Here is a 22,956-nt window from a genome sequence, read left to right on the forward strand (position 1 = left end):
CCGTGTGTCTGGCATTACCCATGCAGCGTCATGCAGAAGGGCACACATGCTATCTTCACAGGCATGCGCACATGCTCAGATCTACGTGGAATGTAGTATCTGCCTGTACGTCCTCTGTCACCCTCCGTACACACAGCCGTTCAGATGCACAAGTGCACACTCACATCTCAGATTGCTCAAATTCCATGTGTGCATGCAAGTGCACATATGCTTGGGGACATAGAAACGCAGCCTTCAGATGGCCACAGGCCACGCATGCTCAGATGCTCAGGAGAAGCTTCATGCATCTTCCTTGAGGCGTCAGAGCAGCGCTTCATTCCACAGGATCGCACACATTTACTGCCCAAATGGCTCCAGCATGTTTGTGTTGCTCTTAAGGTTACACTGCACAAGCTCTGTAGCTCAGCACATGACACTGTATGTCTTTCACCTAAGTTCCAAACTGTGCTCCTGGTTGGTCCAGGTGGTGATGCAGGGGCCTGGTCTTCTGCCCTCTTCTGGCTGCACCATCTTTAACAGGAGCCTAGAGCTCCCAAGGCTTCTACAGGCCAGGCTTGGGCAGTGCACGTTGCTCCTGCCACATTCCACCGTCTACAGCTTAGTCTTGGGGGGTCACAACCGAGCTTTCGGGAAAGCTGTGAGCTGTACCCCAGAAATGTAAACAAATCTGGGGAGCAGCGATTGAATTATTTGTCCCAGTCTGGCCTCCAAGGTCACCGGTGATCTGTTTGGCCTTTCCCCTCCCCTCCAGCAACACGCCCACCCCTCCTCAAAGGAGACAAAGTAAAGTCCTAGCCAGCAAGGACATCCATCTCAACGCAAGGGAGCCTGGGAGAGTTTGGACCTTCCCTCCAGCCCAGACCTGCCCCCTCTGCTGGAATGCCCGCTGGACTGTGGAGAACCATGAACTGAAGGATGGTTTATCTCACAGCTCCTAGAGCTCGACACACACCAAGACATACAGTAGTTGCCAACACCCAGGGTCATGAGTTCTAGGCTAGCCTGGGCTACAGAGAGAGAAAGAAGGGCTGGAGGTATGGTTCAAGTGGTAGAGCACCTGCTTAGAAAGCACAAAGTCTGAATGCAAGTTCCCATCCCTCAAAGAAATAAGTGAATAAATGAATGAATGGGCCATTTTCAGGTCTCAGGGTTGGAGTAAGACGAAGATGCACACCAGCCACTGGGCAGTGTTCCCATCCGTGCCCCTGTGGCACTCTTGGAAGTGGGAGAGAAATGTCTTCTTGGCACATGATGCGTTTGACGGCCACTGTGGGTTTTGCACAGAGGTGACTGCAAGGCCTGGTCACAGCAAGCCGACCAGAGCTCTGGCCTAGGCACTGTCCTCAAGCCCAGGGCTGCCCTCGCTTCTCTGTGCCTCCATTTCCCTTTGTAACACCAAGGCTGTCTTAGGAGCTGGCAATGATAGGTGCACAGGCCACGTCGTCCATCTGATCTTTTATTTGTGCATGTGTGTGCCAGTGCTTGAACTCAGAGCCTGATCGCTGGTTAATTGGAGATAAAAGTCTCATGGGCTTTTCCTGCCTGGGCTGGCTTTGAACCATGACCCTCTCAGATTTCAGCCTTCTAAGTAGCTATGATGACAGGCAGGTGCCACAGGCTCTCAGCGCCATCTGATCTCTGAGCCTGGCTGCAGCCCTTATTCAGATGAGTTTTTTCTCACCTGTCCCTCCATTCCTTTTCAGCCTTTCTCTTTCTGTCTGGGGTCTGGAAGCCATGGCTTCTCTGACCTGATAGCACTCACATCTCCAGCTGTTGCCATTCCCTTCATTCCTGCCAGCAAAGCAGCCAGCTCTTGCTCAGGTGTGTCTCCTCATGACACTGCTAAAGGCTGAAAGTAAGAGCTGGCGTCGTCCCTCCGCCTGTCCAGCGCTTCCTCCCAGCAGGTCCCTGTCCCTGGCCATCACAAGTAAAGGTTTGTCCTAAATGGCTGACCATTGTGCTAGGTGGATCTTGATCTTCCCAGCCTCCCTGTCGCTTTTCTTATATTTGTCACCTGAGTACCACAGGGTTTTGTTACTGTGACACCCATTATAGGTTAATTAAGGCCTGTATTAGATAAAGTAACATTACTTTCTGTTGAATCTCAGTAGTTAGCCAAGAAGTTTCTCACTCAGGTGCCCCCTACCTGGGCTCCGACCCAAGGATGCTTTAGGAATCCACACTCTCCTCCCATCTGCGGCACCTCCATTTTCAACCTGTGGTTTCCAAGGTCACCGAAGGAGAGGGGTGTGGAAGATGGCACACTTGGGGTTATTAGAAGCCAACTGCTCAGTCATGTGACCACATGCAATCGGAAGGAATGCTGGGAAATGTAGTCTAGCTGTCCAGGAGAAGGAGGAAACGAGCTTGATGGAGGCCTACTTCACTGGGGGTGTCCATACATGGTGATGCACTCATGTGTTCTGAAGGGCACAGTTACCCTGTCATGCACACGGGAGCCCAGAGACCAGCAGGCACACGCTAGGGCCAGAGATCCACTCACATGTCCACATGTCTTTTCAGACTCATACACATTCATGTCTCTGATCGCTGAGGTTTACCTACCCACATCGGTGTTGAGGAACGTACGCCCAGAGACCCAGGAACCCTCACTGAGTGTGCGTGTGTATGTACATGAATGTGCTTATCTCATCATGCAGCTCACCTTCTCTGACCCTGGCGCCACCCCGGCCTCTGTCCTTGTCACACTGGCTTTTCAGAGTGGGCAGGGGACCATTGTTCTGGCCTAGTTCTCACAGTGGCCTAGTTCTCTGCTCCAACAGGTGAGTAGGGACTGAAATGGAGGCAGTGTTCTTCTTGCCCAGCAGTGTGGCTTGAGCCCTGGGCCAGCGCCTCGTCCATCTGGAGGATGCTCTTTTCTGTATGGCACCGACGTGCAGCAGTCTACAGCCAGCAGATGGCTTAGTCTGGAATACTTTTTTTTTTGTCAGTTGTAAAGCTTGAACTCGGCCTAGGAACCTTCCCTGAGCCCTTTTGCTCAAGGTTAGCCCTCTACCACTTCGAGCCACCGCTGCACTTCTTTTTTGTTGTTGTTGTTTTAGTCATGGGGCTTGAACTGTTGGCCTGGGCGCTGTCCCTGAGCTCTTCAGCTCAAGGCTAGTGCTCTACTTGAGTCACAACACCACTTCCAGTTTTCTGAGTGGTTTATTGGAGTTAAGAGTCTCCTGTCAGGGATGGCTTTGAACTATGATCCTCAGATCTCAGCCTCCTGAGTAGCTAGGATTACAGGTATGAGCTTCCAGCACCGGCCCTCCACTTCTGTTTTTTGCATGGTTAATTGGAGGTAAGAGTCTCATGGAGACTTTGCTCCCCTGGCTAGCTTCGAACCAAGATCCTCAGATGTCAGCCTCCTGAGTAGCAAGGATTACAGGTATGAGCCATTGGTGCCCAGTGCTTTTGTTTGTTTGTTTGTTTTTTTGTGCCTGTACTGGGGCTTGAACTCAGGACTCTGCACTGTTGTTTGGCTTTGCTACTCAAGGCTAGTGCTCAACCACTTGAGCTATATACTTTCACTTCCAGCTTTTTGTGGGTTAATTGGAAATAGGATTTTCACAGACTTTGTGCCTGACCTGGCTTTGAACCACCATCCTCAGATCTCAGCCTCCTGAGTAGCTAGAATTACAGGCATGAGCCAGCAGAGCCTGGGTTTGGAACACTCTTAACCCTAGTTCTGGCCCCTTCTGTGGGGCTGAGCATATCTTGACTGGGGTGAGGGGAGGAGAGAAATAAGAGTTGTGGGTATATTTCTTCTGTGCTCTAAAGACTAAAAGGCCCTACTTGCTGGGCACATGTCCTCAGAGAGAGGAGGGTTGAGGAAGAAGGGGCACTTAGGAATGGCTGCTTGTGTCCTGGCCATAATGGAATTCTTTTTTTGTTGGTTATGGGGCTTGAACTCTGGGCCTGGGCACTGTCCTTGAGCTCTTCAGCTCAAGACAAGCGCTCTACCACTTGTGCCACAGCGCCACTTCCCATTTTCTGGTGGTTAACTGGAGATAAGAGTCTCAAGGACTTAACTGCCCGGGCTGGCTTTGAACTGTGATCCTCAGATCTCAGCCTCCTTAGTAGCTAGGATTACAGGTGTGTGAGCCACCGGCGCCCGACCAGAATGGAATTCTCTAGCAAGTGGACCTGACATGCACTGAAATTCCTTTCCTTAGGATGCTGAGGAACACCTGTGGGTGGGTAGCACCTGTGACTCGCATGCACCTGTGAGTATTTTCCAATTGTTGAAGCCGTCTGAACTGAGGGAAGCTGGAGGCAGCCTGCCTGGGGTCCCCTGGCTGACTCTGGTGGCTCCAGGGGCTGTACCTTCCAGCATGCACCCTGGCAGCACCACGAGTCGTCCTGAATCTGTCCATCTCCCCGCAAAGCCCGGTGGCATGGGCTATGCAGAGCCCTGTTGGCTCCTCTCCAGGGCAGACTCACTTCATCTCGGGAAAGCCCCATGCTGCATGTGTCTGGATGCCCAGAGCCCAGGATGGGTTGTGACTGTGGGGGGGGGGGGGATGGGTGGAAGGGGAAGCAAGCTGTGAGGGTTTGGGGGCTCCTTCTGGAATGGTGTGTAAGACACAGGGCTGAAGGAGTGTAGGAGACAGAGACTGCCCTGCCAAAGGGGCACTGAGGAGGAATCGCAGTGGTGTGGGGATTTGGGGTGGGCAGGACCAAAGGGCCAGGAGAGCCTCAGGGAAGCTAGAATGTCAGAGACAGGTTGAGGCCTCCATCTAGAGCCTGGAAGGGCTCTGGGGGTTTGTGAGAAGGAAAAGCTAGCAAGCCTGGGTGTCCCAAGGATCAGTAAGCCGGGGTAAATGGTTGCGTGGTGCTCAGGCTGGACAGGCTTTGTCTGTGGTCCAAGGCCTGAATCACCTCCTCCCTTCTGGGGAAAGGGCGGTGGAGAACCCAGGCATGCCCTGAGCAGCAGGATGAGCGCTCTAGGGTAGGGCGTGTCCCCAGCAAGGCTTCTAGGTTTGATCCTATTGCCTGGGCCTGGCAATTTGCTAGAGCCCCAGCTATGCCACATGCCAGGTTGATAGTCTTAAGTCTGTGTAGGGCAAGTCTTGACCCTGGAGTTCACAGCAGTAATGGTGGCCTGGTCTAAGGCAGAAGGCGGGGCCAGCAGAGGTTGGGATCTGGGCCTGTCAGGTTGAGCTCTCAGTGGGCTCTGCTCCCCAAGATGGTAGAGAAGGAGGCTTGCAGAAGTCGGTTCTGCTATGAGAGAAACTCTCATCTGCTCCCCCAGTGTCGGGGAGTCTGACTCAACCCAGGGGAAATGTCCAAGGGCCATCGTTTCCCTGGAAAAGTCTAGCAACCCGAGCTCTGTACCCGAACTGCTGCTGTGTATGAGGGAAGTGGACAGATGGAACTTTGAGGCCTCTCCTGGCAGCGAGGCCAAACCTGGGTCTCCAGGGCTGCACAGGGACTGAGGCACCAGAGGCAGGGAGCATGGTGTGGGGTCCACTGAGATATTGGCAGAGGGTATGTGCTGAAAAGAACACAAGGCAAAGCTCAGGGAGATGGCAGGTGGTGAGCCCCAGATGGGCTCTGGGCATGACGGGGCCCAGGGTGACAGCTGCGTTTCCCCTCATCCAGGGGCCTGAGTGCTGGGCTGTTGTTTGGTGGGTCTGGGGCTCAGGGAAGGTTGGAGATCACACATGTTCACCCATATGCTGCAGGGCCCACAGAGCCAGCCCCTGGCCCAGGCTTGGAGTCCAGTACCTTTGTTCTATAGACAGAGGAAACCTGAAGCCTAGTGGTTGGAAGAAACGCACCTACAGTCGCACAGGAATTCAGAGACAGGACTGGTATAGCAGCCTACCAGGTGTGCTTCTAAGCCAGAAGTACAACAGCTTCGGGCAGGCACAAAGATGGTTCCCTGGCTCCTCAGGAGACCTGACCCATCCCTGGCCTCTGGGAGTCACAGAGAGGACTAGACAGTCCATTCCTTCACTTCACTGGCACTTGGTGGCCTTGGGAAGTCCTGCTTACCTCTGCCCTCAGCATCCTCCAGTGGAAGCTGGAGTTGAGGGTTGAGGATGTAGCTCAGTGGTGGAGTTCTTGCTTGGCACTCAGGAGATCCTGAGTTCTATTCTCAGCACAGCGAACGAATGAAAACACCCAACTAGAGTTGGGCGGCTGCAGCCACACAAGACACGTTTCTCTGTTCTTAGTTCAGCTTCTGATTGTTGCTAAACCCATAAGACAGGGATTCCAGGGCTTCAAAAATGGCGGTGCAAGGGAGCACTTAGTGAGGGATTGGAACCTTCTGGGTAGAGCAACCTACCTGGGGAGCTTGGCAAAGGTTCCAGTTTAATGCAAGGCTTTGGTCTGGTTCTGGTGGGGCCAAAGACACTCTGCCAGAGGGCTGGATTGGTGGGAACCACAGAGTTAGCCAGGGGGATGAGGGTAGGGGGAGCAAGAGAAGAGAGCTACCTAGATGTAGGCAGGGGCTACAGTGGGGCCGGACTTGGCGGTGGAGGCCCCAGAGGTTTACCTTGGCAGGGTGGAGGACTGAAGGGATGGTGTCTGTACATCACATAGAGCAGAGACCAGGGATGGTGGTTTAGGCTGCGCTGAAAGAGAGAGGAAACCAGGCCCAGAGGCATCCTCTCCAAGACCAGCCAAGACCAGCCAGTGAACATCCCCTTCAGCTACCCAGAGCTTGGCTCCAGCTTCCTTCTATCCAAGGCCAGTGGGTTGCCTTCCTTTGGCCTAGAGGCTTATGGGAGTTGTAGTCATTGATCCAGGGACTAATGGCAATTGTGGTCCATACCCCTCCAAGGGCTAATGGGAATTGTAGTTTTCACCCTTTAGGGCCTGATGGGAATTGCAGCTTTCTGCCCAGGGGACTCTAGTTATTCTAGAAAGACACCCCAGCCACAGGTCCTCCCCACTAGTCCCCGCCCCTCCCCCCGGGCCCTATTTTAGCAAGTGCATCCCTCCCAGATGGCTGTGTATGTATTTTCTTTTCTTTTTTTGCTTTCTTCTTCTTTCCGTTGTTTCATTATCGTTTTAACAGTAATAAAAGGGCCAGAGGCTGTCAAGCCCTGGGCCAGATTCTGGCGAACCATCGGGGGTTCTGGGGAGGGGGAGGGGGGAAGTCAGTGGGGGTCAGAGGTGGAGGGTGAAGCAAGAGAAAGTTGAGTTAGGCTGAGTTCAGGAATCCCATGGCCACTCCCCCCACTCTCTTCCTGGGGGTCCCTGTCTCCCTGGGCTTCTCACCACGCCTTCCAGAGGGGGCCCTTGCTCCTACACATCTGACTCCTTGCCAAGCCTTCCCCCCTTAAGTGTCCTCTTCCCCTCCCCTCCCCCCTCCCCCAGCCAGCTTGCCATTCACCTTCAAGGCCCCTCCCACGGCCAGCCCCTCCCCACCCCCTCCCCTTGGTAGTGGTTCCTGCCTGGTGGCCCACCCTGTCCCACCGGGTCCCTGCCCATCTTCCACCCGCCCTCCCCACCCCTGCGCCTGGGAGTGTGGGTGACAGGGGCTCAGCCCCGGCCTGCACTGCGCATGCGTGAGCCCCGGGGTCGAGCCAGGGGGGAGCGGGCCGGAGAGAGGGCGGAGAGCCAGCCGCAGGAGGCAGCAGGAGGTCCAGGGAGAGAAGCGCGAGGGAGGGAGAGACCCCACAGATAGACAGAAAAAGTGGTTCGGAAAAGTTTGTTTTTTCTTATTTTTTTTCCGGGAGAACCCGCTTACACAGCTCTGTTTGTAATTTTTTTCTTCATGCTAAAATCACACGGCCTATTTGTTGATGTAAGTTGCCTGAATTCCGTGGTATGCTATCTTCTTTTTTAAAAAAAAACAAAAAAAAAAGCAAAAACAAAAAAAAACTAACTAAAAAGCAAATAATGTCGTTAGGTTTGTGTAAATACTACTGTTGTATCTGTTTTTAAAGCCTTAAGCCGGTAGAGCTTTTTTTTCCGTTTCTTTTCGATTTCCTTTTCCTTTCTGTTCCTTTTGGTTTCTTAAGACCAACAAAAGATCAAAAATAAAGAAAAAAAAATGGAAATAAATACAAATAATACAAGCCCAGGGAGTCACAGAGCCCGCGCGTGGGGCGCCGCCGCCCGCGTAAGAGCGCGCCGGGGCGCGGGGCTGCGGCTGGCGGCCGGGCCCGGCCCGCGAGTGTCCGCCAAGCCCGGGGGAAGCGATGCAAGTGGGTGTGGTCAGGCTGTTGATTCTCTTCTCTGCGCCGGCCCGCGCGCGCCCCGGGCCCGCGCTGACGCCCCCTCTTTTCTCTTCTCGTTCTTCTTCTAGGAGGAGAGTTAATTTTGCCCATTATCACGGAGGACTCCTTAGACCCCCCTCCCGTGGCCACCCGCTCCCCCTTCGTGCCCCCGCCCCCCACCTTCTACCCCTTCCTCACCGGCCTGGGTGCCACCCAAGACACCCTGCCCCCGCCCGCCGCGCGCCGCCCGGCCCCCGGGGGCCCGTGCCAGGCCGAGCGCGAGGACAGCGACTGCGAGGAGCCCATCGAGGCCTCGGGCTTCGCCTCCGGGGAGGTCTTTGACTCCAGCCTCCCCCCGACGGACGACGAGGACTTTTACACCACCTTCCCCCTGGTCACGGACCGCACCACGCTCCGGGCCCCCCGCAAACCCGCCCCCCGGCCCAACCTCAGGACAGACGGGGCCACGGGCGCCCCCGGGGTGCTGCTCGCCCCCTCCGCCCCGGCCCCCAACCTGCCCGCGGGCAAAATGAACCACCGAGACCCGCTGCAGCCCCTGCTGGAGAACCCGCCCCCCGCGGGCCCCGGGGCGCCCACGGCCTTCGAGCCCCGCCGGCCGCCGCCGCGCCCCGGCGCCAGCTCAGCGCCCGGCTTCCCCCATCTGCCCACAGCCAGCCCCACGGGGCCCGGGGAGCGGGGCCCGCCGGGCGCCGTGGAGGTGATCCGGGAGTCCAGCAGCACCACGGGCATGGTGGTGGGCATCGTGGCGGCCGCGGCGCTCTGCATCCTCATCCTCCTCTACGCCATGTACAAGTACCGCAACCGCGACGAGGGCTCCTACCAGGTGGACCAGAGCCGGAACTACATCAGTAACTCGGCCCAGAGCAATGGGGCGGTGGTGAAGGAGAAGGCCCCGGCCGCCCCCAAGACGCCCAGCAAGGCCAAGAAGAACAAGGACAAGGAGTATTACGTCTGAGCGTCCCCCCCTCCCTCCCTCCCACCCCGCACCGCCCCACTGCCAGCCGCCCCTCCCGGGAGGGCCCGGAGCAGGGCGCGGCCCCGCCGGAGGTGGGGGGACGCCGGGGGCCGCAACCCCGCGGCCTCGGCCTCTCTCACCAGGAGGAAACAAACGCAAAAAAAACAAAAAACGAAAGAAGAGAAGGAATCAGAACCCCGTGCTCGTCCCCTTCCTCCCGCCGCGCGCCGGCCCGCGTCCACCTGTCCGGCCCGCGTCCACCTGTCCGGCCGGCTTCGCGCGCCAGGCAGGGCCCGCGCTGGCAGCCCTGGTTGATTTATTTTTTTAAGGGGGGGTTAGTTTTATTTTGGTGGGGTTGTTGGGCGGGAAGGAAGGCTGGGGTTTTGTAAAGTGTCCACCACGTGTCCCCCTGCGTCCCCCCTCAAGATTTCTTCCCCCCTCTGTTCCTTCCGCCTTCCTTCTCCTCCCAAGCCCCCATCCCAGGCTTGCTGTGTCTCTCCACACCCCCCTTCCCCGCTTCTTTTTCTTAATTTCCTCCCCTTCCTTCCTTCCTTCCTTCCTTCCTTCCTTCCTTCCTTCCTTCCTTCCTTCCTCTGCCTTCCTTTTCCTCCTCCTCCCCTTCCTCTTCTTTCTTCTTTTTCTTCTTTTTTATGTATCTGGTTTCTCCTTTTCCTCCCTTTGGCTTTCCAGAGTTGGTGGAACAAGGGTGGGAGGGTGGCCCCGACGTGGCCAGCGGGCAGAGGCAGCGCTGGGGTTGCCCCTCAGTGCCCCCCAACTTCCTCTGGGGCTGCCTCGGGAGGGGGCCTGGGCCTGGCTGAAGGCCTGTTCTGTGTGCTGCCGGGCAACGTGCATTGGGAAGCTGCTGGCGGAGCAGGGTGGGGGGGCGGTGGGGGGGAAGGCAAATGCAGATATATATTAAAGACAAATAATCTAGATACCGCGAGCAACCGCCTGTGGCAGCCGCCAAGTTGGGCACGGGCAAAGGAGGGAGCGAGCCGGTGTCTGTGGACTGTTGGGGTCACCTCTCGGCCCATAGGCTCCCTGCTCCCCCAGTTTTTTTTCTCTCTCTTTCTTTGTTAACAAACGTGTCTAAGTCTTGGAAAACACCCCCAACCTTGGAAATGTGTGGGAAAAAGAAAACAAAAACTTTCCAAATTCCAACAGTCCTGTGCAGTTTGTTCAGGGTGGGTCCTAGCTTTGGGCTGGGTTCTGGGCCCAAAGTAGAGGCCCATGAGAACTGGTAAGTACCCCTCAAACTTCTGAGCTGAACAAAGCTTTGGGCTTCTAGTACCCCTGGTGTCTTGTGTCCTGCAGTTGGGGGGTGGGGGTGTGGGTAGGACATGTTGCAGCTGGTGAGGGAGGCGGTCTCTGACCAAGGTCATGACCTCAGCTACTCAGGATGTGTCTGATAAGGGCCTTGTGCGCGCACTGGTCTGATGCAGGACAGATGTTGTCCAGCCCTGGGAGGGAGGCGACCCCCTGCTGGGTTCATAGATCCAGGGCCTCCAGGTGTGTCAGTGGCTGAGCCCACGATGCCCACAGCCCCACCCACACCCCCGTTCTCTGCTCTAGTTCTGGGCCAACAGGAGCTTGAATCTGGGGACATCTTGGCCCCCAAGTCCTCTGGCAGCTCCTGATGCTGAAGGGGAGAGGCAGAGCCCAGCAGCCTGGCCATCGGTGGAATCTGCTCCTTCCCGGTGGCCCGACAGGGTTGAGGGTGGGTCTGTCCTCTGTGCTTCTCGGCAGTAGGCTTCAAATGTCCAGGAGGACCCACATGTGGGGGCCTGGGGTTTCAGAGGGTGGGTCAGGGTCCCAGGAGAGGTGGAGAGGGTGGTCATGACGCTGGACACCAGGATATGTCACGAGGGCCCCTCCCTCAACCCTGTGGCTCTCCCCTTCCCCCTCTTGCCTCTGCCTGTTAGGCTCTGGGCACAACGTCACCCTTCCTAGCCTGACTCACGTGTGGAGCCCTGGGGACATGGGCTTTCTTTGCCCACCTGAGCCAGCCACGCCTGGAGGCACTTTCCAGCCCTGCTTATCCCCTAACTGCACAGTCTTGGAGCCTGAGCACTAAAGCTAGTGGGAGTCTAGAGGCCCTGTCCTGAGCCAGTGTTGCTAGGGTGTCTCGTACTGTGAGCCTCACGCCTGGATCCTCTGTCACTGCCCTCCACCCAGGGACAAGACTCACCTCAGCTTCTCCCCCATGGTCACTAGTCAGGCGGCCAGGAGTTCTTGGTGACAGGAGGAGGGCACATGTTTGCTCCAGCAGGCTTTAGGATGACCTCAGAGAGTTGGAAGTCTGGCTGTGACCCTGCTGGTTGCTTGTGATTAGAAGGTTGAGACTTCCTGTCCCTAAAGGGCTTTGCTGGAAGATTTCTAGACTTGGCCATTGACTTAGATTACTTTTCCCTTAGAGATGGTCATTTCAGTCTGTCTCTGTGTCTGTTTCTTTGTTGGTACGGGGGCCTGAACTCAGGGCCTCACACTCTTGCTTGGCTTTTTTTTTGGGGGGGGGGAGTTGGTCATGGGGCTTGAACTCTAGGCCTGGGCTCTGTCCCTCAGCTCTTCAGCTCAAGGTGAGCACTCTACCACTTGAGCCATAGTGCTACTTCCAGTTTTCTGGTGGTTAATTGGAGATAAGAGTCTCAGGGACTTTCTAGCCCAAGCTGGCTTTGAACCTTGATCCAAAGATCTCAGCCTCCTGAGTAGCTAGGATTTCAGGTGTGAGCGACTGGTGCCCAGCTTTTTTCCCACTCAAGGCTGGCACTCTACCTCTTGTGCTAAACCTCCACTTCTAGCTTCTCGCTGGTTAATTGGAGATGTTTCTTGCTCTTAAAACTCGTGGACTTTCCTGCCCTGGTTGGCTTCTGTGATTCTCAGATCTCAGCCTCCTGAGTAGCTAGCTAAGATTACAGGTGTGAGCCACCAGCGCTTGACTACAGCCCAGTCATTGCCCCCTGCATCAGTGCGGTTGATACCTGGCTCACCTGGCCGCAACCCCAGGATTGGCCCAAATAGCCTGTGGAAGTGGCAGAAATTCTAGGTCTGGGCTATTTGAATGGTGCTTGGAGATGATGATCAGGAAATCCCATTTTAGGGGCAACAATGCCAAGGGTTTGAGAAGTTCATCATGGAGTCTGGCTGATGCCTCTTTTCCCTGAAGACCGACCCAGCCACAGAGGGCAAGCCAGCCCAGTCAGTGCCAAGGTCTCCTGAGAGGTGGGAGTGGAGTCACAGCGCCTTCTGCTGCTCCTGCACCGGTCATCCAGGGCCAGCAGTGATCTGGTTGAGAGCCCGGGACTGCCGGGCGCCCATGGCTCCCCTTTCCCACACTGTGTAGTTGGTCTTTCTACCGTGAGAGCTCTGTAGCCTCTCGGGTCATGGCAGTAAGAATAGGAGCCTCCCCATGGAGGCTGCTATCCGGGTGCCCAGCATCTCTGAGGGGAGGCCTTTGGGCTCCTGATGTCACTCCCTAGAGGAGTAGGGAGTGGCAGGAACTAGACCTGTCACGTTAGTGCGTTAGAAAAGGGGCGACTTGTGTTGGAGCTGAAGGACCGGCTCCTAGGAGGCCGGGACCAGGAGGCAAGGCCAGGAGAGAGGCCACTCCGAATGTGGGTAGAGGGGCAGCCCTTGACTGCTCAGTGAGGAGAGGAGGAGCATCTCCCCTGGGGTCTGCTTTCTGGAAGTTTCTAGATACTCTAAAGTCCCCCATATGATGAGTGAGCTTTACTAAGGCAGCTGGGTTTTGGCTGGGCAGAGGCAGATAGAAGACAGAGCCAGGGCAGGCCCCATGGCCCAGGCACAAGCATCTGTACAAACGCAATCTCCGCCTCGGCCCTTTTGCCTTGGGGCAGGGGGCTGCTCAGAGAGCAGTGATCTGAGCAGGGTCATAGGCAGGGGGCCAAAGGTTAAAGGCCCCAGAGGCCCAGAAGCTGCCAGAACAGGCCAGTGGACCCCTTCTCCTGGGGGGTGGGAGCTGCTTTCTGTTCTCCCACCAAGTGTTCTGCGTCTATGTACAAGTGAGTGCACATAGCTGGTGTGTGTGCATGCGCGCACGTGTGTGTGTGTGTGTGTGTTTCAGCCTCCACTGAGGTGCCTGGCAGTGGCCACATGGATGAATGCCAGAACTGGCTGACAGGCGGCTGTCAACCATCACTGGGCGGCACACAGCTTCTGTCTGGAGCCTGGTCTCTGGGGAGCACTGCACCACCCTTCCCGTGAGCTGTGCCAGGGAGCCCCAAAGGCTCTTGGCTGATTCTGAGAGGGATGAGGAGGCCCTGATGAGTGTGTCAGATGCTCGGATCGGGAGGTTAGGAGCAGGCCCAGTTAAGCTCTGGAGACCTACAGAGTCTCCTCCTAGCTGTGTGCCTGAAGTTTCTCATCTGTCAAACAGGGGCAGTGCATACCTTACAGGGTTTGGGATGAAAGAGGAAAGGGGTCAGTGCTCCGAGGAGCCCAGCCCAGCCCCTGGCCCATCGCTGCTCACTGGAGTCAATAGGGGACATCATTCATTTATTCTCGGCTCTTTGTTCACACCGATGTCTCTCCAGCCCGCTCTGTACGAGCTGGGTCACGGAGCAATGGGGCCACCTGGCCCTCTACTGCTGTGGACAAGATAGGCGTGTGGCCTTCGCCGTGGGCCAGGGTGAAGTCTGGTTCTGCACCAGGGAGGTAGGGCCCCTGTCCTGGGTCTGGGAGACCAAGAGGCATGGTGGAGGGGAGACAGTGGCGGGCAGAGGATGCAGCTGAGCATGTGGCTGGGGTTTCCTGAGGGGTGGGAGGGGTCAGATGGCCAAAGGCCTCCACAGCGCATGCCCAGCCAGGGAGGTGAGAGCCGGCCTGCACCAGGTGGCCCGGTGGGGCGCCCAGCAGTGGGGGCATGTACCCTGGCCTTGGCCTTTCCCCTCTCTGCAGTCACAGGGGCAAGTCAGGGCGACGCGCTGCCTGCAGCCTCTTGCCAATCACGCCGTCCTTTGTCCCTTCTGAGCTAGACGGAGCTGCCAAAGAGACAGCCTCTGCCATCTTCAGGGGAGAAAAGCTACCTCCTCCTCCTCCTCCTCCTCCTCCTCCTCCTCCTCCTCCTCCTCCTCCTCCTCCTCCTTTCCCTCTTCTCATCCTTTGTGGGCTTGCAGAAAGCTAGAACTGCGTGGACTTGAGCACGGAGGGTGCCGCCGGCGTGGGGCGCGCCGGCTTCTTCACGGCCCTGCTCAGGAAAGACACAAGAGGAAAGGAGAGTGTTGTGGGGATGTTGAATGACCCTTGACCCTTGACCTGAAAGCATCCTGAGGGCTCCAGAGAACCTGCTGGTGGCCCTGCCAGCCATCTGAGGGCTCTGGAGTAGGGTTTGGGGCCTGTGAATCCCCCCTAGAAATGCCCACTGGGCAAAGGACTAACGTTCTTTCCCACTTGGCCTCTCTCAAGGTGGTCCTGAGGAATGGCAGGGCCGTTTGGGCCAAGGAGGGAGATAGGGAGAGAGGAGGGGACAGGAAGGGGAGGGGGAGGCCGCCCTGCAGGACTAGCCACTCACTGTTTCTGCACGTCCTGCATGGTGTCAGGCAGCGGCAAGTTCTTGGTCTCGGGCAGCAGCAGGGTGGCCAGACCGCCCAGCACTGTCACGCTCCCGTAGATGAACAGGGGGATGGAGGGGCTGTGGGTGCTCAGCATCCGGGTCAGAGGCCCCAGGAAGGCCCCCATTCGGGCCTCCATCTGGCAGAGGCCCACTGCTCTCATCCTGTCCGTGCAGATGTCCCTGTGAGCCCTCCCCCCCCCCCCCAGCCTGGACCTTCTGCCCTGACCCAGCCCCCCTTTCAGTCCAAGGAAGCTCAGGTGAGGCTGGGCCAGGGCAGCCAAGCAGCAACCAGGCCACATGGAAGGGAGACCCAGGGCATGACCACTGGGGTCTTAGGGGAGGTCCTTTGCCCTCCCCCCCTCCCATCTCACGGGCCCGCCTCTCCTTGGGCTCAGGACAGTCTTACCTTAGCACCGTGGGGAAGAGCTCGCCACTGAAGATGCTGATGCAGGCGAAGGTGCTCCCCAGAGACCCCAGCCCCAGCAGAGCCAGAGCCGAGCGCAGTGCCCCCATCTCTGTGGACAAGAGACAGGGTTGGGGTTAGCAGAGTGGGTGGTCACGGCTGGGGTGGGGGTCTGAGGGGGGCGCCCTTCATCCTCGGAACGTCACCACGAACTCTACGCCTATCTTTCCAAATGCCTGCGAATGGTCTCCCACATCACACTGTACCCCCAATCTGTTTTTGTTTGTTTTTAACTGTATTTTTTTGTCTTTTCTTTTTTAGTACTGGGGTCGAACCCAGGATGTTGCACTTGCTAGGCAAGCGCTTTGCCACTGAGCTACATCTTAGCCCTGTACTCCCAATCTGTTTCCCACCAGACTCCCAGAGTCAGAATCTTCTCTGAGCCCTCATTCCCCTTGTTGAAACACATCTATGTGTGTATATACATATATACTATACATCTATGCACGTACATACACACACATATATAATTTTATTTATTGTGTCAGTCCTAGGGCTTGAAAAGCTGGTGCTCTACTACTTGAGCCACAACTCCAGTTCAACCTTATTTTCATAGTTAATTGGAGAGAAGAGTCTCACAGACTTTCTTTCCCAGGCTGGCTTTGAATCTTAATCCTCAGATCTCAGCCTCCTGAGTAACTAGGATTACAGATATTCGCCACTAGTGCCCAACTGCTGCTGAAATATTTTTTTTTATCACTACAGTGTTTCTCCCCACTGCCTCAATTCTATCGCTTCAGCACAGCCTCAGTATCCTGGCAATCCCAACACCCTCCTTCCTAACAGGCTACTGCAGTGGTCCTGCGCCCTGTGAGGAGGGACCCAAAGTTCTCTGTTCCCAGCTCCATAGTGTGGCACAGCAGTACAGCTCACCTTGAGGCACCTGCGTGTTGGCCAGGACGCACAGCCCAGCCAGCACCAGGGAGCTGGCCTGAATTGAGCGGCGGCCCAGATAGTTCATCAGGAGCAGGGTGAAGATCTTGCTCAGGAAGTCCATGGCCCCAATGAGCACTTGGAGCAGGAACATGTTGCTGCCCAGGGACTGCAGGTCCAGGGCCACACCATAGAAGCAGAAGCCAAAGGCAAACCTGGGAGCAGGGAGGGTGGGGCAGGGCAGGGCAGGGCTGCTCTTTTGTCTGCTCTCAGACTGCATTTCCTGAGCCTGCTGACCATAGTGGCTTCTGACTGGTACCACTATGCTCATCTTATTGGTTGAGATGGGGTAGCACTTTTTGCCCTGGCTGGCCTTGAACTGCCATCCTCCAGCTCTCTGCCTCTGCAGTAACTGGGGTTCATCACATCTCCCCTCCTCTGTGGGCTTGGGGCTTTGCTGAGTGGCCTGGACTCCTGGATCACCTCTTGTCCTGTCCGGCTCTGCAGCCTTCGTGTGTTTGTCACGAGGCTCCATTATTCAAACTCTGCTTTCTACTTCATGCTCACCCCTGCCAGGGTGCTCATCTGTCCTGACTGGTCCCTCTGGGACCCTGATATACACAGAGGTGACAGTGCTGCAGGCCCGTCCCGGGCGTATCTCTGGCTGGTGGCCCACAGGAGACCCAGCAGGGCCCACCATGTTACCCTGAGCACCTAGTCCTGACTCAGGTCCTCTGCAGCTGGCAGCCAGAGGTGGAGGAGGCTGCACCCAAGGCATGGGATTGAGAGGCGATTACCAGCAAAGCATGGAGACACAGATCCGGAGACGCAGTACAGGTGTGGAGAGCAGGGTGCTCAGCTTGATGGTAGCCTGGTCCCCACCCAGCTCCTCCCGCATGGCTGACAGCAAGGCCTGTGGAGACAGGGGCTGTTGGCACTGGACACCAATAGGTCCTCCTCCCCTACACACTTGTCCTGGGAGGCGGGGCCTTCGGCTGGCCTCCATGAGGACCCTATGCGGGGTGAGGAAGAGGATCTGAGAGGTGGGCCTGAGGGAGGACCCGGCCCACTTCACCTCCATCGTCAGTGTGTCCTGCACAGTCTTTTTTCCATTGATAATGGCTACCCTCTGCAGTTCCCGCAGGCCCCTATCCAGCTTGCCTGTGATGATGAGCCACCGTGCCGATTCCGGCAGCCACCTGGAGTGGAGGGGACATGGGAGGGGGTCATCCGGGTCATCCCTGCAGATTCCAAGGCTAGCCTGTGCCTGCAGGGTTCACTGAGGGTAGTTTGGAGCAGGCTCCTGGAGACCCAGGCTGCATCCTTGGTACCTGAACACTAGGCCAGAACGTCGAATTCCTGCGGCTCTGCCCCTCTGTCCAGTCCCTGCTCTCCTGCCCTGGCCACGCCCTCCCACATTGGCCCCGCCTTCCTGCCTTGGCTCCTCCCTCCTATTTGGCCCCGCCCTCCTTTATCTCGCTCCACGCTCCACCGTCCTTACCCTGGCTCCACCCTGCGGCCCTGGCTCCGCCCTCCAGCCCTAGCTCCGCCCTCCTATAAGGCTCCACCCTCCAGCCCTGGCCCCGCCCTTCTGCCGTGGCCCCGCCCTTCTGCCGTGGCCCCGCCCCCTGGCTCCTGCCCTCTGAAGCGGGGTGGGGGGAGGAGGGGGGGAATGAGAATCTCTCACACCAGAGACCCTAAGAGTGGGCAGGAAATGGGGTGCGGCACACTCACCATGAGTAGAGGAAGCAGATGAAGAAGGGGACAGAGATCGCCAGCTGTAGCAGTGGCCACCTGCGCACCCCGTAAGCCACGGCGCCCGTCAGCATCTGGCCAAAGCTGAAACCCATAAAGTTGAAGATCATCGTGACGGTTCGGGATTTCGCGGACGTCCACTCCATCACTAGGAAGACAAGAGAGTGAGCCGCAAGGCCAGCACCGCGCCTGCGCACAGCCTCCCCGCCGTGGCCTGGCGCCTGCGCACAGCCTCCCCGCCGTGGCCTGGCGCCTGCGCACTGCCTGCCCGCCACGACCCAGAGCCGGGACCTACGCAGAGTGGTTGTGTTCATCATAATGCCTGCCACGCCGAAGGCCACCAGGAACCGGAAGAGGCAGTAGAGGGAGAAGGTGGGGACGAAGGCGGCCACCGTGCCTGACACGGCCACCTGAAGGTAGTTCCACGTCAGCACCTTCCTGCGCCCGAACCTGTGGCACACAGGGACACGCCGTGTCACTGGGGCCACTGCATGTGGTAGAGCAGGGTAGGTTTTTGTTGCTGCTGCTGTTATTTGTTGGTGTTGGTCATGGAGCTTGAACTCAGGGCCTGGGTGCTGACCCTGAGCTTCATTTTGGTCGAGGCTAGAGCTCTACCGTTGAGCCAGCGCCCCACTTCCTGCTTCTTGGTGATTAATCGCACAGACTTCACTGCCAGGACTGGCTTTGAACCCAGATCCTCAGCTCTCAGCCTCCTGAGTGGCTAGAATTACAGACATGAGCCACCTGTGCCTGGCTTTGATGAGAAAGAAGGACCCTCAGCAAGCCGGGAGAAAACTGAGGAACTGTGGCTGGGAAAAGATGCAGGCTCTCTGATACCCCAGAAGAAGAGGCCTGCTCAGGCAGATGGGGGTCTTACCGATCCGAGATGTGGCCATACACTGCAGCTCCAGCCATAACCCCAGACAAGAAGATGGACTGGGCCATGGGCTTCATGGCCTGAAAGTCACACACCAGGTCCCACTGGAGGGAGAGGAGGGGAGAGCTCAGCATAGGGGGTCATAGAGTCCACATGAGAGAGGCCAGAGTAGTTCAGGAGATGGCCCTGGGGAGCAAGGGCACCCACAGGCACAGCATGGTCTCCTCTGTATCCCATCACCCTTTGCTTCAGCGCTTCCAGGACTCCTTATTACCCAGTGGGTCATAGGTCATGTCTGTGCTTATGCCCTTCCCCCACCTTGCCTGGCCACCTTAGCTTCTACCTCTCCACGTGCCCTGAAGCCACTTCCCTCTTTTCTTTTTCTCTTTCTTTCTTTCCTTCTTTCTTTTTTTGCCTGTCCTAGAACTTGAACTCAGGACCTGGGTGCTGTCCCTGAGCTTTGAGGCTCAAGGCTAGCACTCTACCACTGGAGTCCCAGCTTCACTTCCAGTTTTTCTGATGCTTAATTACAGATAAGGGTCTCATGGACTCTCTTGCCCAGGCTGGGTTTGAAAGATGATCCCCAGATCTCAGCCTCCTGAGTTAGGATTACAGATGTGAGGGCCCCCCCACCCCTGGCTAGTTTTCTCTTTCTTTAGGCGGCTTCTTGCTCACCTGCTGGGACAGCTGCCCCTCCCCACTGGCCTGGTTCTGCCTGGTGCCCATGTGGGGTACCTAGGCATCCTGGGCTGTGTGTGCCCAGCCTCAGAGAATCTGCAGGTGAACACACACCCCACTTTTTTGTTGTTGTTTGGTCAGTTGTGGGGCTTGAACTTTGCCTGGGCGCTGTCCCTGAGTTCTTCAGCTCAAGGAGAATGCTCTACCACTTTGAGCCACAGCGCCACTTCTGGTTTTCTAGTGGTTCATTGGAGATAAGAGTCTCATGGACTTTCCTGCCCAGGCTGGCTTTGAACCATGATCCTCAGATCTCAGCCTGCTGAGTAGCTGGGATTACAGGCGTGAGCCGCCAGTGCCCAGCTCACCCCCACTATTGAGTTGCCTGGAGTCACAGTGTCAGACTGGGTGTGCAGATGTGAATGTGCAGAGGTGCTTACATCACCCAGTGTTTGTAGGACCAAGTGACTGATGAAGGACCGAGTGCCCTCTAGAGGGAGAGACAGACAGAGAGAAAGGGGGAGAAAAGAGGAGGAAGGGGGAGAAAGAGAGGAAGAGAGACGGGGAGAGGGAGGTCTAGGGAGGTGACTCCCTCTAAAGATTGGATGATGTGTGTGCATGCGTGTGTGCATGCGTGTGCGCTGGTCCTGAGACTTGAACTTGGGGCCCTGAGCTTTTTTTTCCCTCCTAACTAGTGTGCCAGCCCTTGAACTACAGCTCTGCTTTTTGGGCATTAAGAGTCTCATCCCTGACTGGCTTCAAACCTTGATCTTAACCTCTAGCGAACCTAGGATTACAGGCTTCAACCACTGGAACCAAATCATTTGAATCCGGCCAAGTGAAAGCATGCCTTTGACCACCCCGGTGGTGGCGGCAGTGGCCGCGGCGGTGACAGGACATGTAGTCAATATGGGGGCCTTACCGTGGTCACGATGGTGGAGGTGAAGGTACTGTAATCGTAGACCCAGCCGTCCAAACATGGCTCCGTGGCAGCCTCGCTCCCGTTGGTGGCCGTGTTGTTGGGGTCCAGGAGCTGCCACTGGGGGTGTTGGAAACGGCGGCAGCGATGGGGCTGCTGGTCAGGGCCAAGGGGGATGGACACGGCCAGGAGGGCCTCGGGGCCCGGGGCCCCGGGGAGGCTGGCCTGGGCAGTGCCGTTGTCCAGGAGGGGCACCCAGCAGCGGTGTCTGGGCACGGCGGCCGAGAAGTTCTCTATCATGTTCTGACTGGTGAGCAAAATGATGGGGACCAGTAGGGCCACATTCTGTAGCAGCTGGAACTTGCCCAGGTCCCCTACTTTGTCCAGGAGGTCAGGAAAAGCCATGGTGCGTACGTGGAGGCGCGGTGAGCACCCCGGTCACGAGGCCGGGCCGGGACCCCGGGACAGAGCGAGCCAGACACTCCCCTCACAGCGGCGCCCACGCCCGCCTGCCCAGGCGCCCGGCCGGGGCTGCGCCGGCATCTGCCCGCCGGCTGGCCCCCGGGGTGGCTCTCCCTGAGATCCCGTCCTGGGCTGAGGCCAGGAGGCTGTCGGCTTCCCCCCCGAGATGAGGAAAAGTCAGATTTGGGAGGGGAGCCCGGGAGACTGAAGCCACCCAGATTGGAATTAAAGTGTGACCAGGGCTCACTTCGCAGATGTGGGTAATTATTTCCCCTGACAAACTTTAACCTGGTTTGGAGGGCAGGGGAGGCAACCCAAGCAGAAGAAATACAGCCGCGGCTCCTGCCCACCCCAGCCTGGCCTCAGATGCCTCTTGGAGAGGCCCCAGACTCTGGCGCTGGCACAGGGGGTGCTGAGTCCGCTGCCTTGCTCCTCCCGGCGCCCCGCCTGCCTCTCGTGGCAGCGGTGGCGGTGGGTGGACCCACAAGGAGGAGCTGGGGGAACGTCTCCTGTCTGGAGGCCGGCAGGAGCCTTGGGTGGCTGACCTGGCGGAGCGCGTGCGTGCTGGGCCTTCCAGCCCGCAGGCGACACCTCTGTGATGTCACCACATTCCTCAGGCTGAGTGCCCCAAGCCGTGCTCTGCCCAGGTCTACTGTCCCCACTGCACGTCCTCCATTTTGCAACCAGCATCATAGTCGCCACTCATAATTTTTCTGGATGGGTAGTCCCAGCGGGTCCTCCCCCCCCCCCCAGCCTCGCCCTGGGCTGCCCTCCCCTGCTCCTGCCCCTCTGGGCTGACCCCACACTCTGAGCCCTCACAGTGGGGCGGGTGGGGGGGGTGGGGGGCGTGGATGGACTCCAGGTCAGTGACAGCTGGAGACTCTTGCTTCCCAGCGGGGACAGACCGCAGTGCCCGTGGGTCTCTGTGTTCAGGGAGGTGCAGCCTCAAGATCTCTGCAGTAGTGAATTGTCCAGGCCAGAGGATCAGAGAACAGAAAGCTGCAAATCTGTGCATCCGTGTGCACACAGGGGCCTGCACGTGTGCATGCTCACGTGTCCATGTGTGTCCACATGTGTGTAATGTGCAGCTGGGCCAGGTATTCTATGTTTCTGGGAATAACTCCTCTATTACCTACCTGTGTGTGTGTGTGTGTGTGTGTGTGTGTGTGTGTGTGTGTGTGTGTGTCTGTGTCTGTGTCTGTGTCTGTGTGTATGTGCGAGTAGGCTTGAACTCTGAGTCTGAGTGCTCAGGGCTGTGCTCTCCCGCTTGAGACATAGCTCCACTTCTGGCTTTTTGGTGGTTAGTGGGAGGTAAGAGTCTCCTGGACTTCCCTGCCCTGGCTGGCTTTGAACTGTGATCCTCAGGTGAGCTGGGTGCCCTTGCTGTGCCTGTCCCGAGGGCCCTCTCTGGGCTCCCCCCGGAGGCACGGGTGCTCCTCTGGGGGGCTCTCCTAGGCTTGTTCCTTCCCCATGGGGCCTGGTGGCACCCCGTCTTCACCCCATCTTCCTCTCTCCAGTCATGGGCCCTTTTTTCAAGTCTCTTCAGATTTTAGTACTGATTTGAAAAGCAAATGAAGACTCTGGAAAGAGTCTTCATACCTATGAAGGTATGAGTTATTTTTTAAAAACAAGTTGTTTTTTTCCCCCTAATTGAGATATTCATGTACACCTTTCCCAAGAAATTCAGAAAACATTGAAAGTTTTAACAAAAATAAATATTACCCCTAAATCCACAAGCCATTATTCCCCACTGCTTATGTTTTGAAGTCATTATATCCAGGTACATTCAGCTTGACCAGCCTGAGCTATCAAACAGCCTTAACATCTCCTTTGGTAAAATCCCAAAGAAAGCCTCTGACTTTTAATTAGCGATTTTAACCTGTTCACATTTATTGTGATGGCCGATACGTTGGATTTACGGTATGTTTTCTTCTGCACTGTATTTTCTTTTTAAATCATGCTTTTCTTGTTCCGATTTCCCCCTGACTTTTCTTGTTCTATTTTTCTCTGTCTCAGTGTAGCAGTTATACATTTTCATTTCTGTTCTCCTTACATTTGAACGCACAAACGAGGAGCTATTTTGTGCTGTCCCTTCTCTCCAAACCTCCCACCTCCTCCTCCACCCTCACCCTCAACAGAAGGCCTTGCTTATTCCACTAAGAAAATAGAAGCCACCCGTCTAGTTTTTGTCAGCAGCCTCGCCTTCT

At 56.9% G+C, this 22,956-nt stretch overlaps 2 protein-coding genes across 24 annotated transcripts in view; one reads left to right on the plus strand and one right to left on the minus strand.

The window, feature by feature from the left end:
• LOC138806825 (neurexin-2) overlaps nucleotides 1-9,579 on the plus strand; it is a 105,778-nt gene extending 96,199 nt beyond the window's left edge. For 13 of the 23 annotated variants that reach the window (XM_069992194.1, XM_069992202.1, XM_069992196.1 and 10 more), the window contains one exon: nucleotides 8,270-9,579. In XM_069992194.1, coding sequence (XP_069848295.1) covers nucleotides 8,270-9,156 — 887 coding nt within the window. In that variant the 3' untranslated portion in view covers nucleotides 9,157-9,579. The remainder of the gene's footprint in view (nucleotides 1-8,269) is intronic. The other 10 variants (XM_069992205.1, XM_069992210.1, XM_069992206.1 and 7 more) reach the window with 1 other exon arrangement.
• Nucleotides 9,580-13,647: 4,068 nt separating this feature from the next.
• Nucleotides 13,648-21,020, minus strand: LOC138806827 (solute carrier family 22 member 12-like). The gene is made up of 10 exons (XM_069992217.1): nucleotides 20,291-21,020; nucleotides 18,694-18,797; nucleotides 18,112-18,266; nucleotides 17,796-17,964; nucleotides 17,137-17,260; nucleotides 16,859-16,974; nucleotides 16,062-16,276; nucleotides 15,132-15,240; nucleotides 14,684-14,887; nucleotides 13,648-14,359 (listed from the first exon to the last, which is right to left on the minus strand). The coding sequence occupies exons 1-10, from the start codon at nucleotides 20,690-20,692 to the stop codon at nucleotides 14,293-14,295; spliced, it is 1,665 nt and encodes a 554-aa protein (XP_069848318.1). The 5' UTR covers nucleotides 20,693-21,020; the 3' UTR covers nucleotides 13,648-14,292.
• Between the last annotated feature and the right edge of the window lie 1,936 nt (nucleotides 21,021-22,956).

Source organism: Dipodomys merriami, unplaced genomic scaffold (assembly GCF_024711535.1).
Source record: "Dipodomys merriami isolate MVZ:Mamm:240054 unplaced genomic scaffold, mDipMer1.0.p SCAF_409, whole genome shotgun sequence".
NCBI classification, from domain to species: domain Eukaryota; kingdom Metazoa; phylum Chordata; class Mammalia; order Rodentia; family Heteromyidae; genus Dipodomys; species Dipodomys merriami.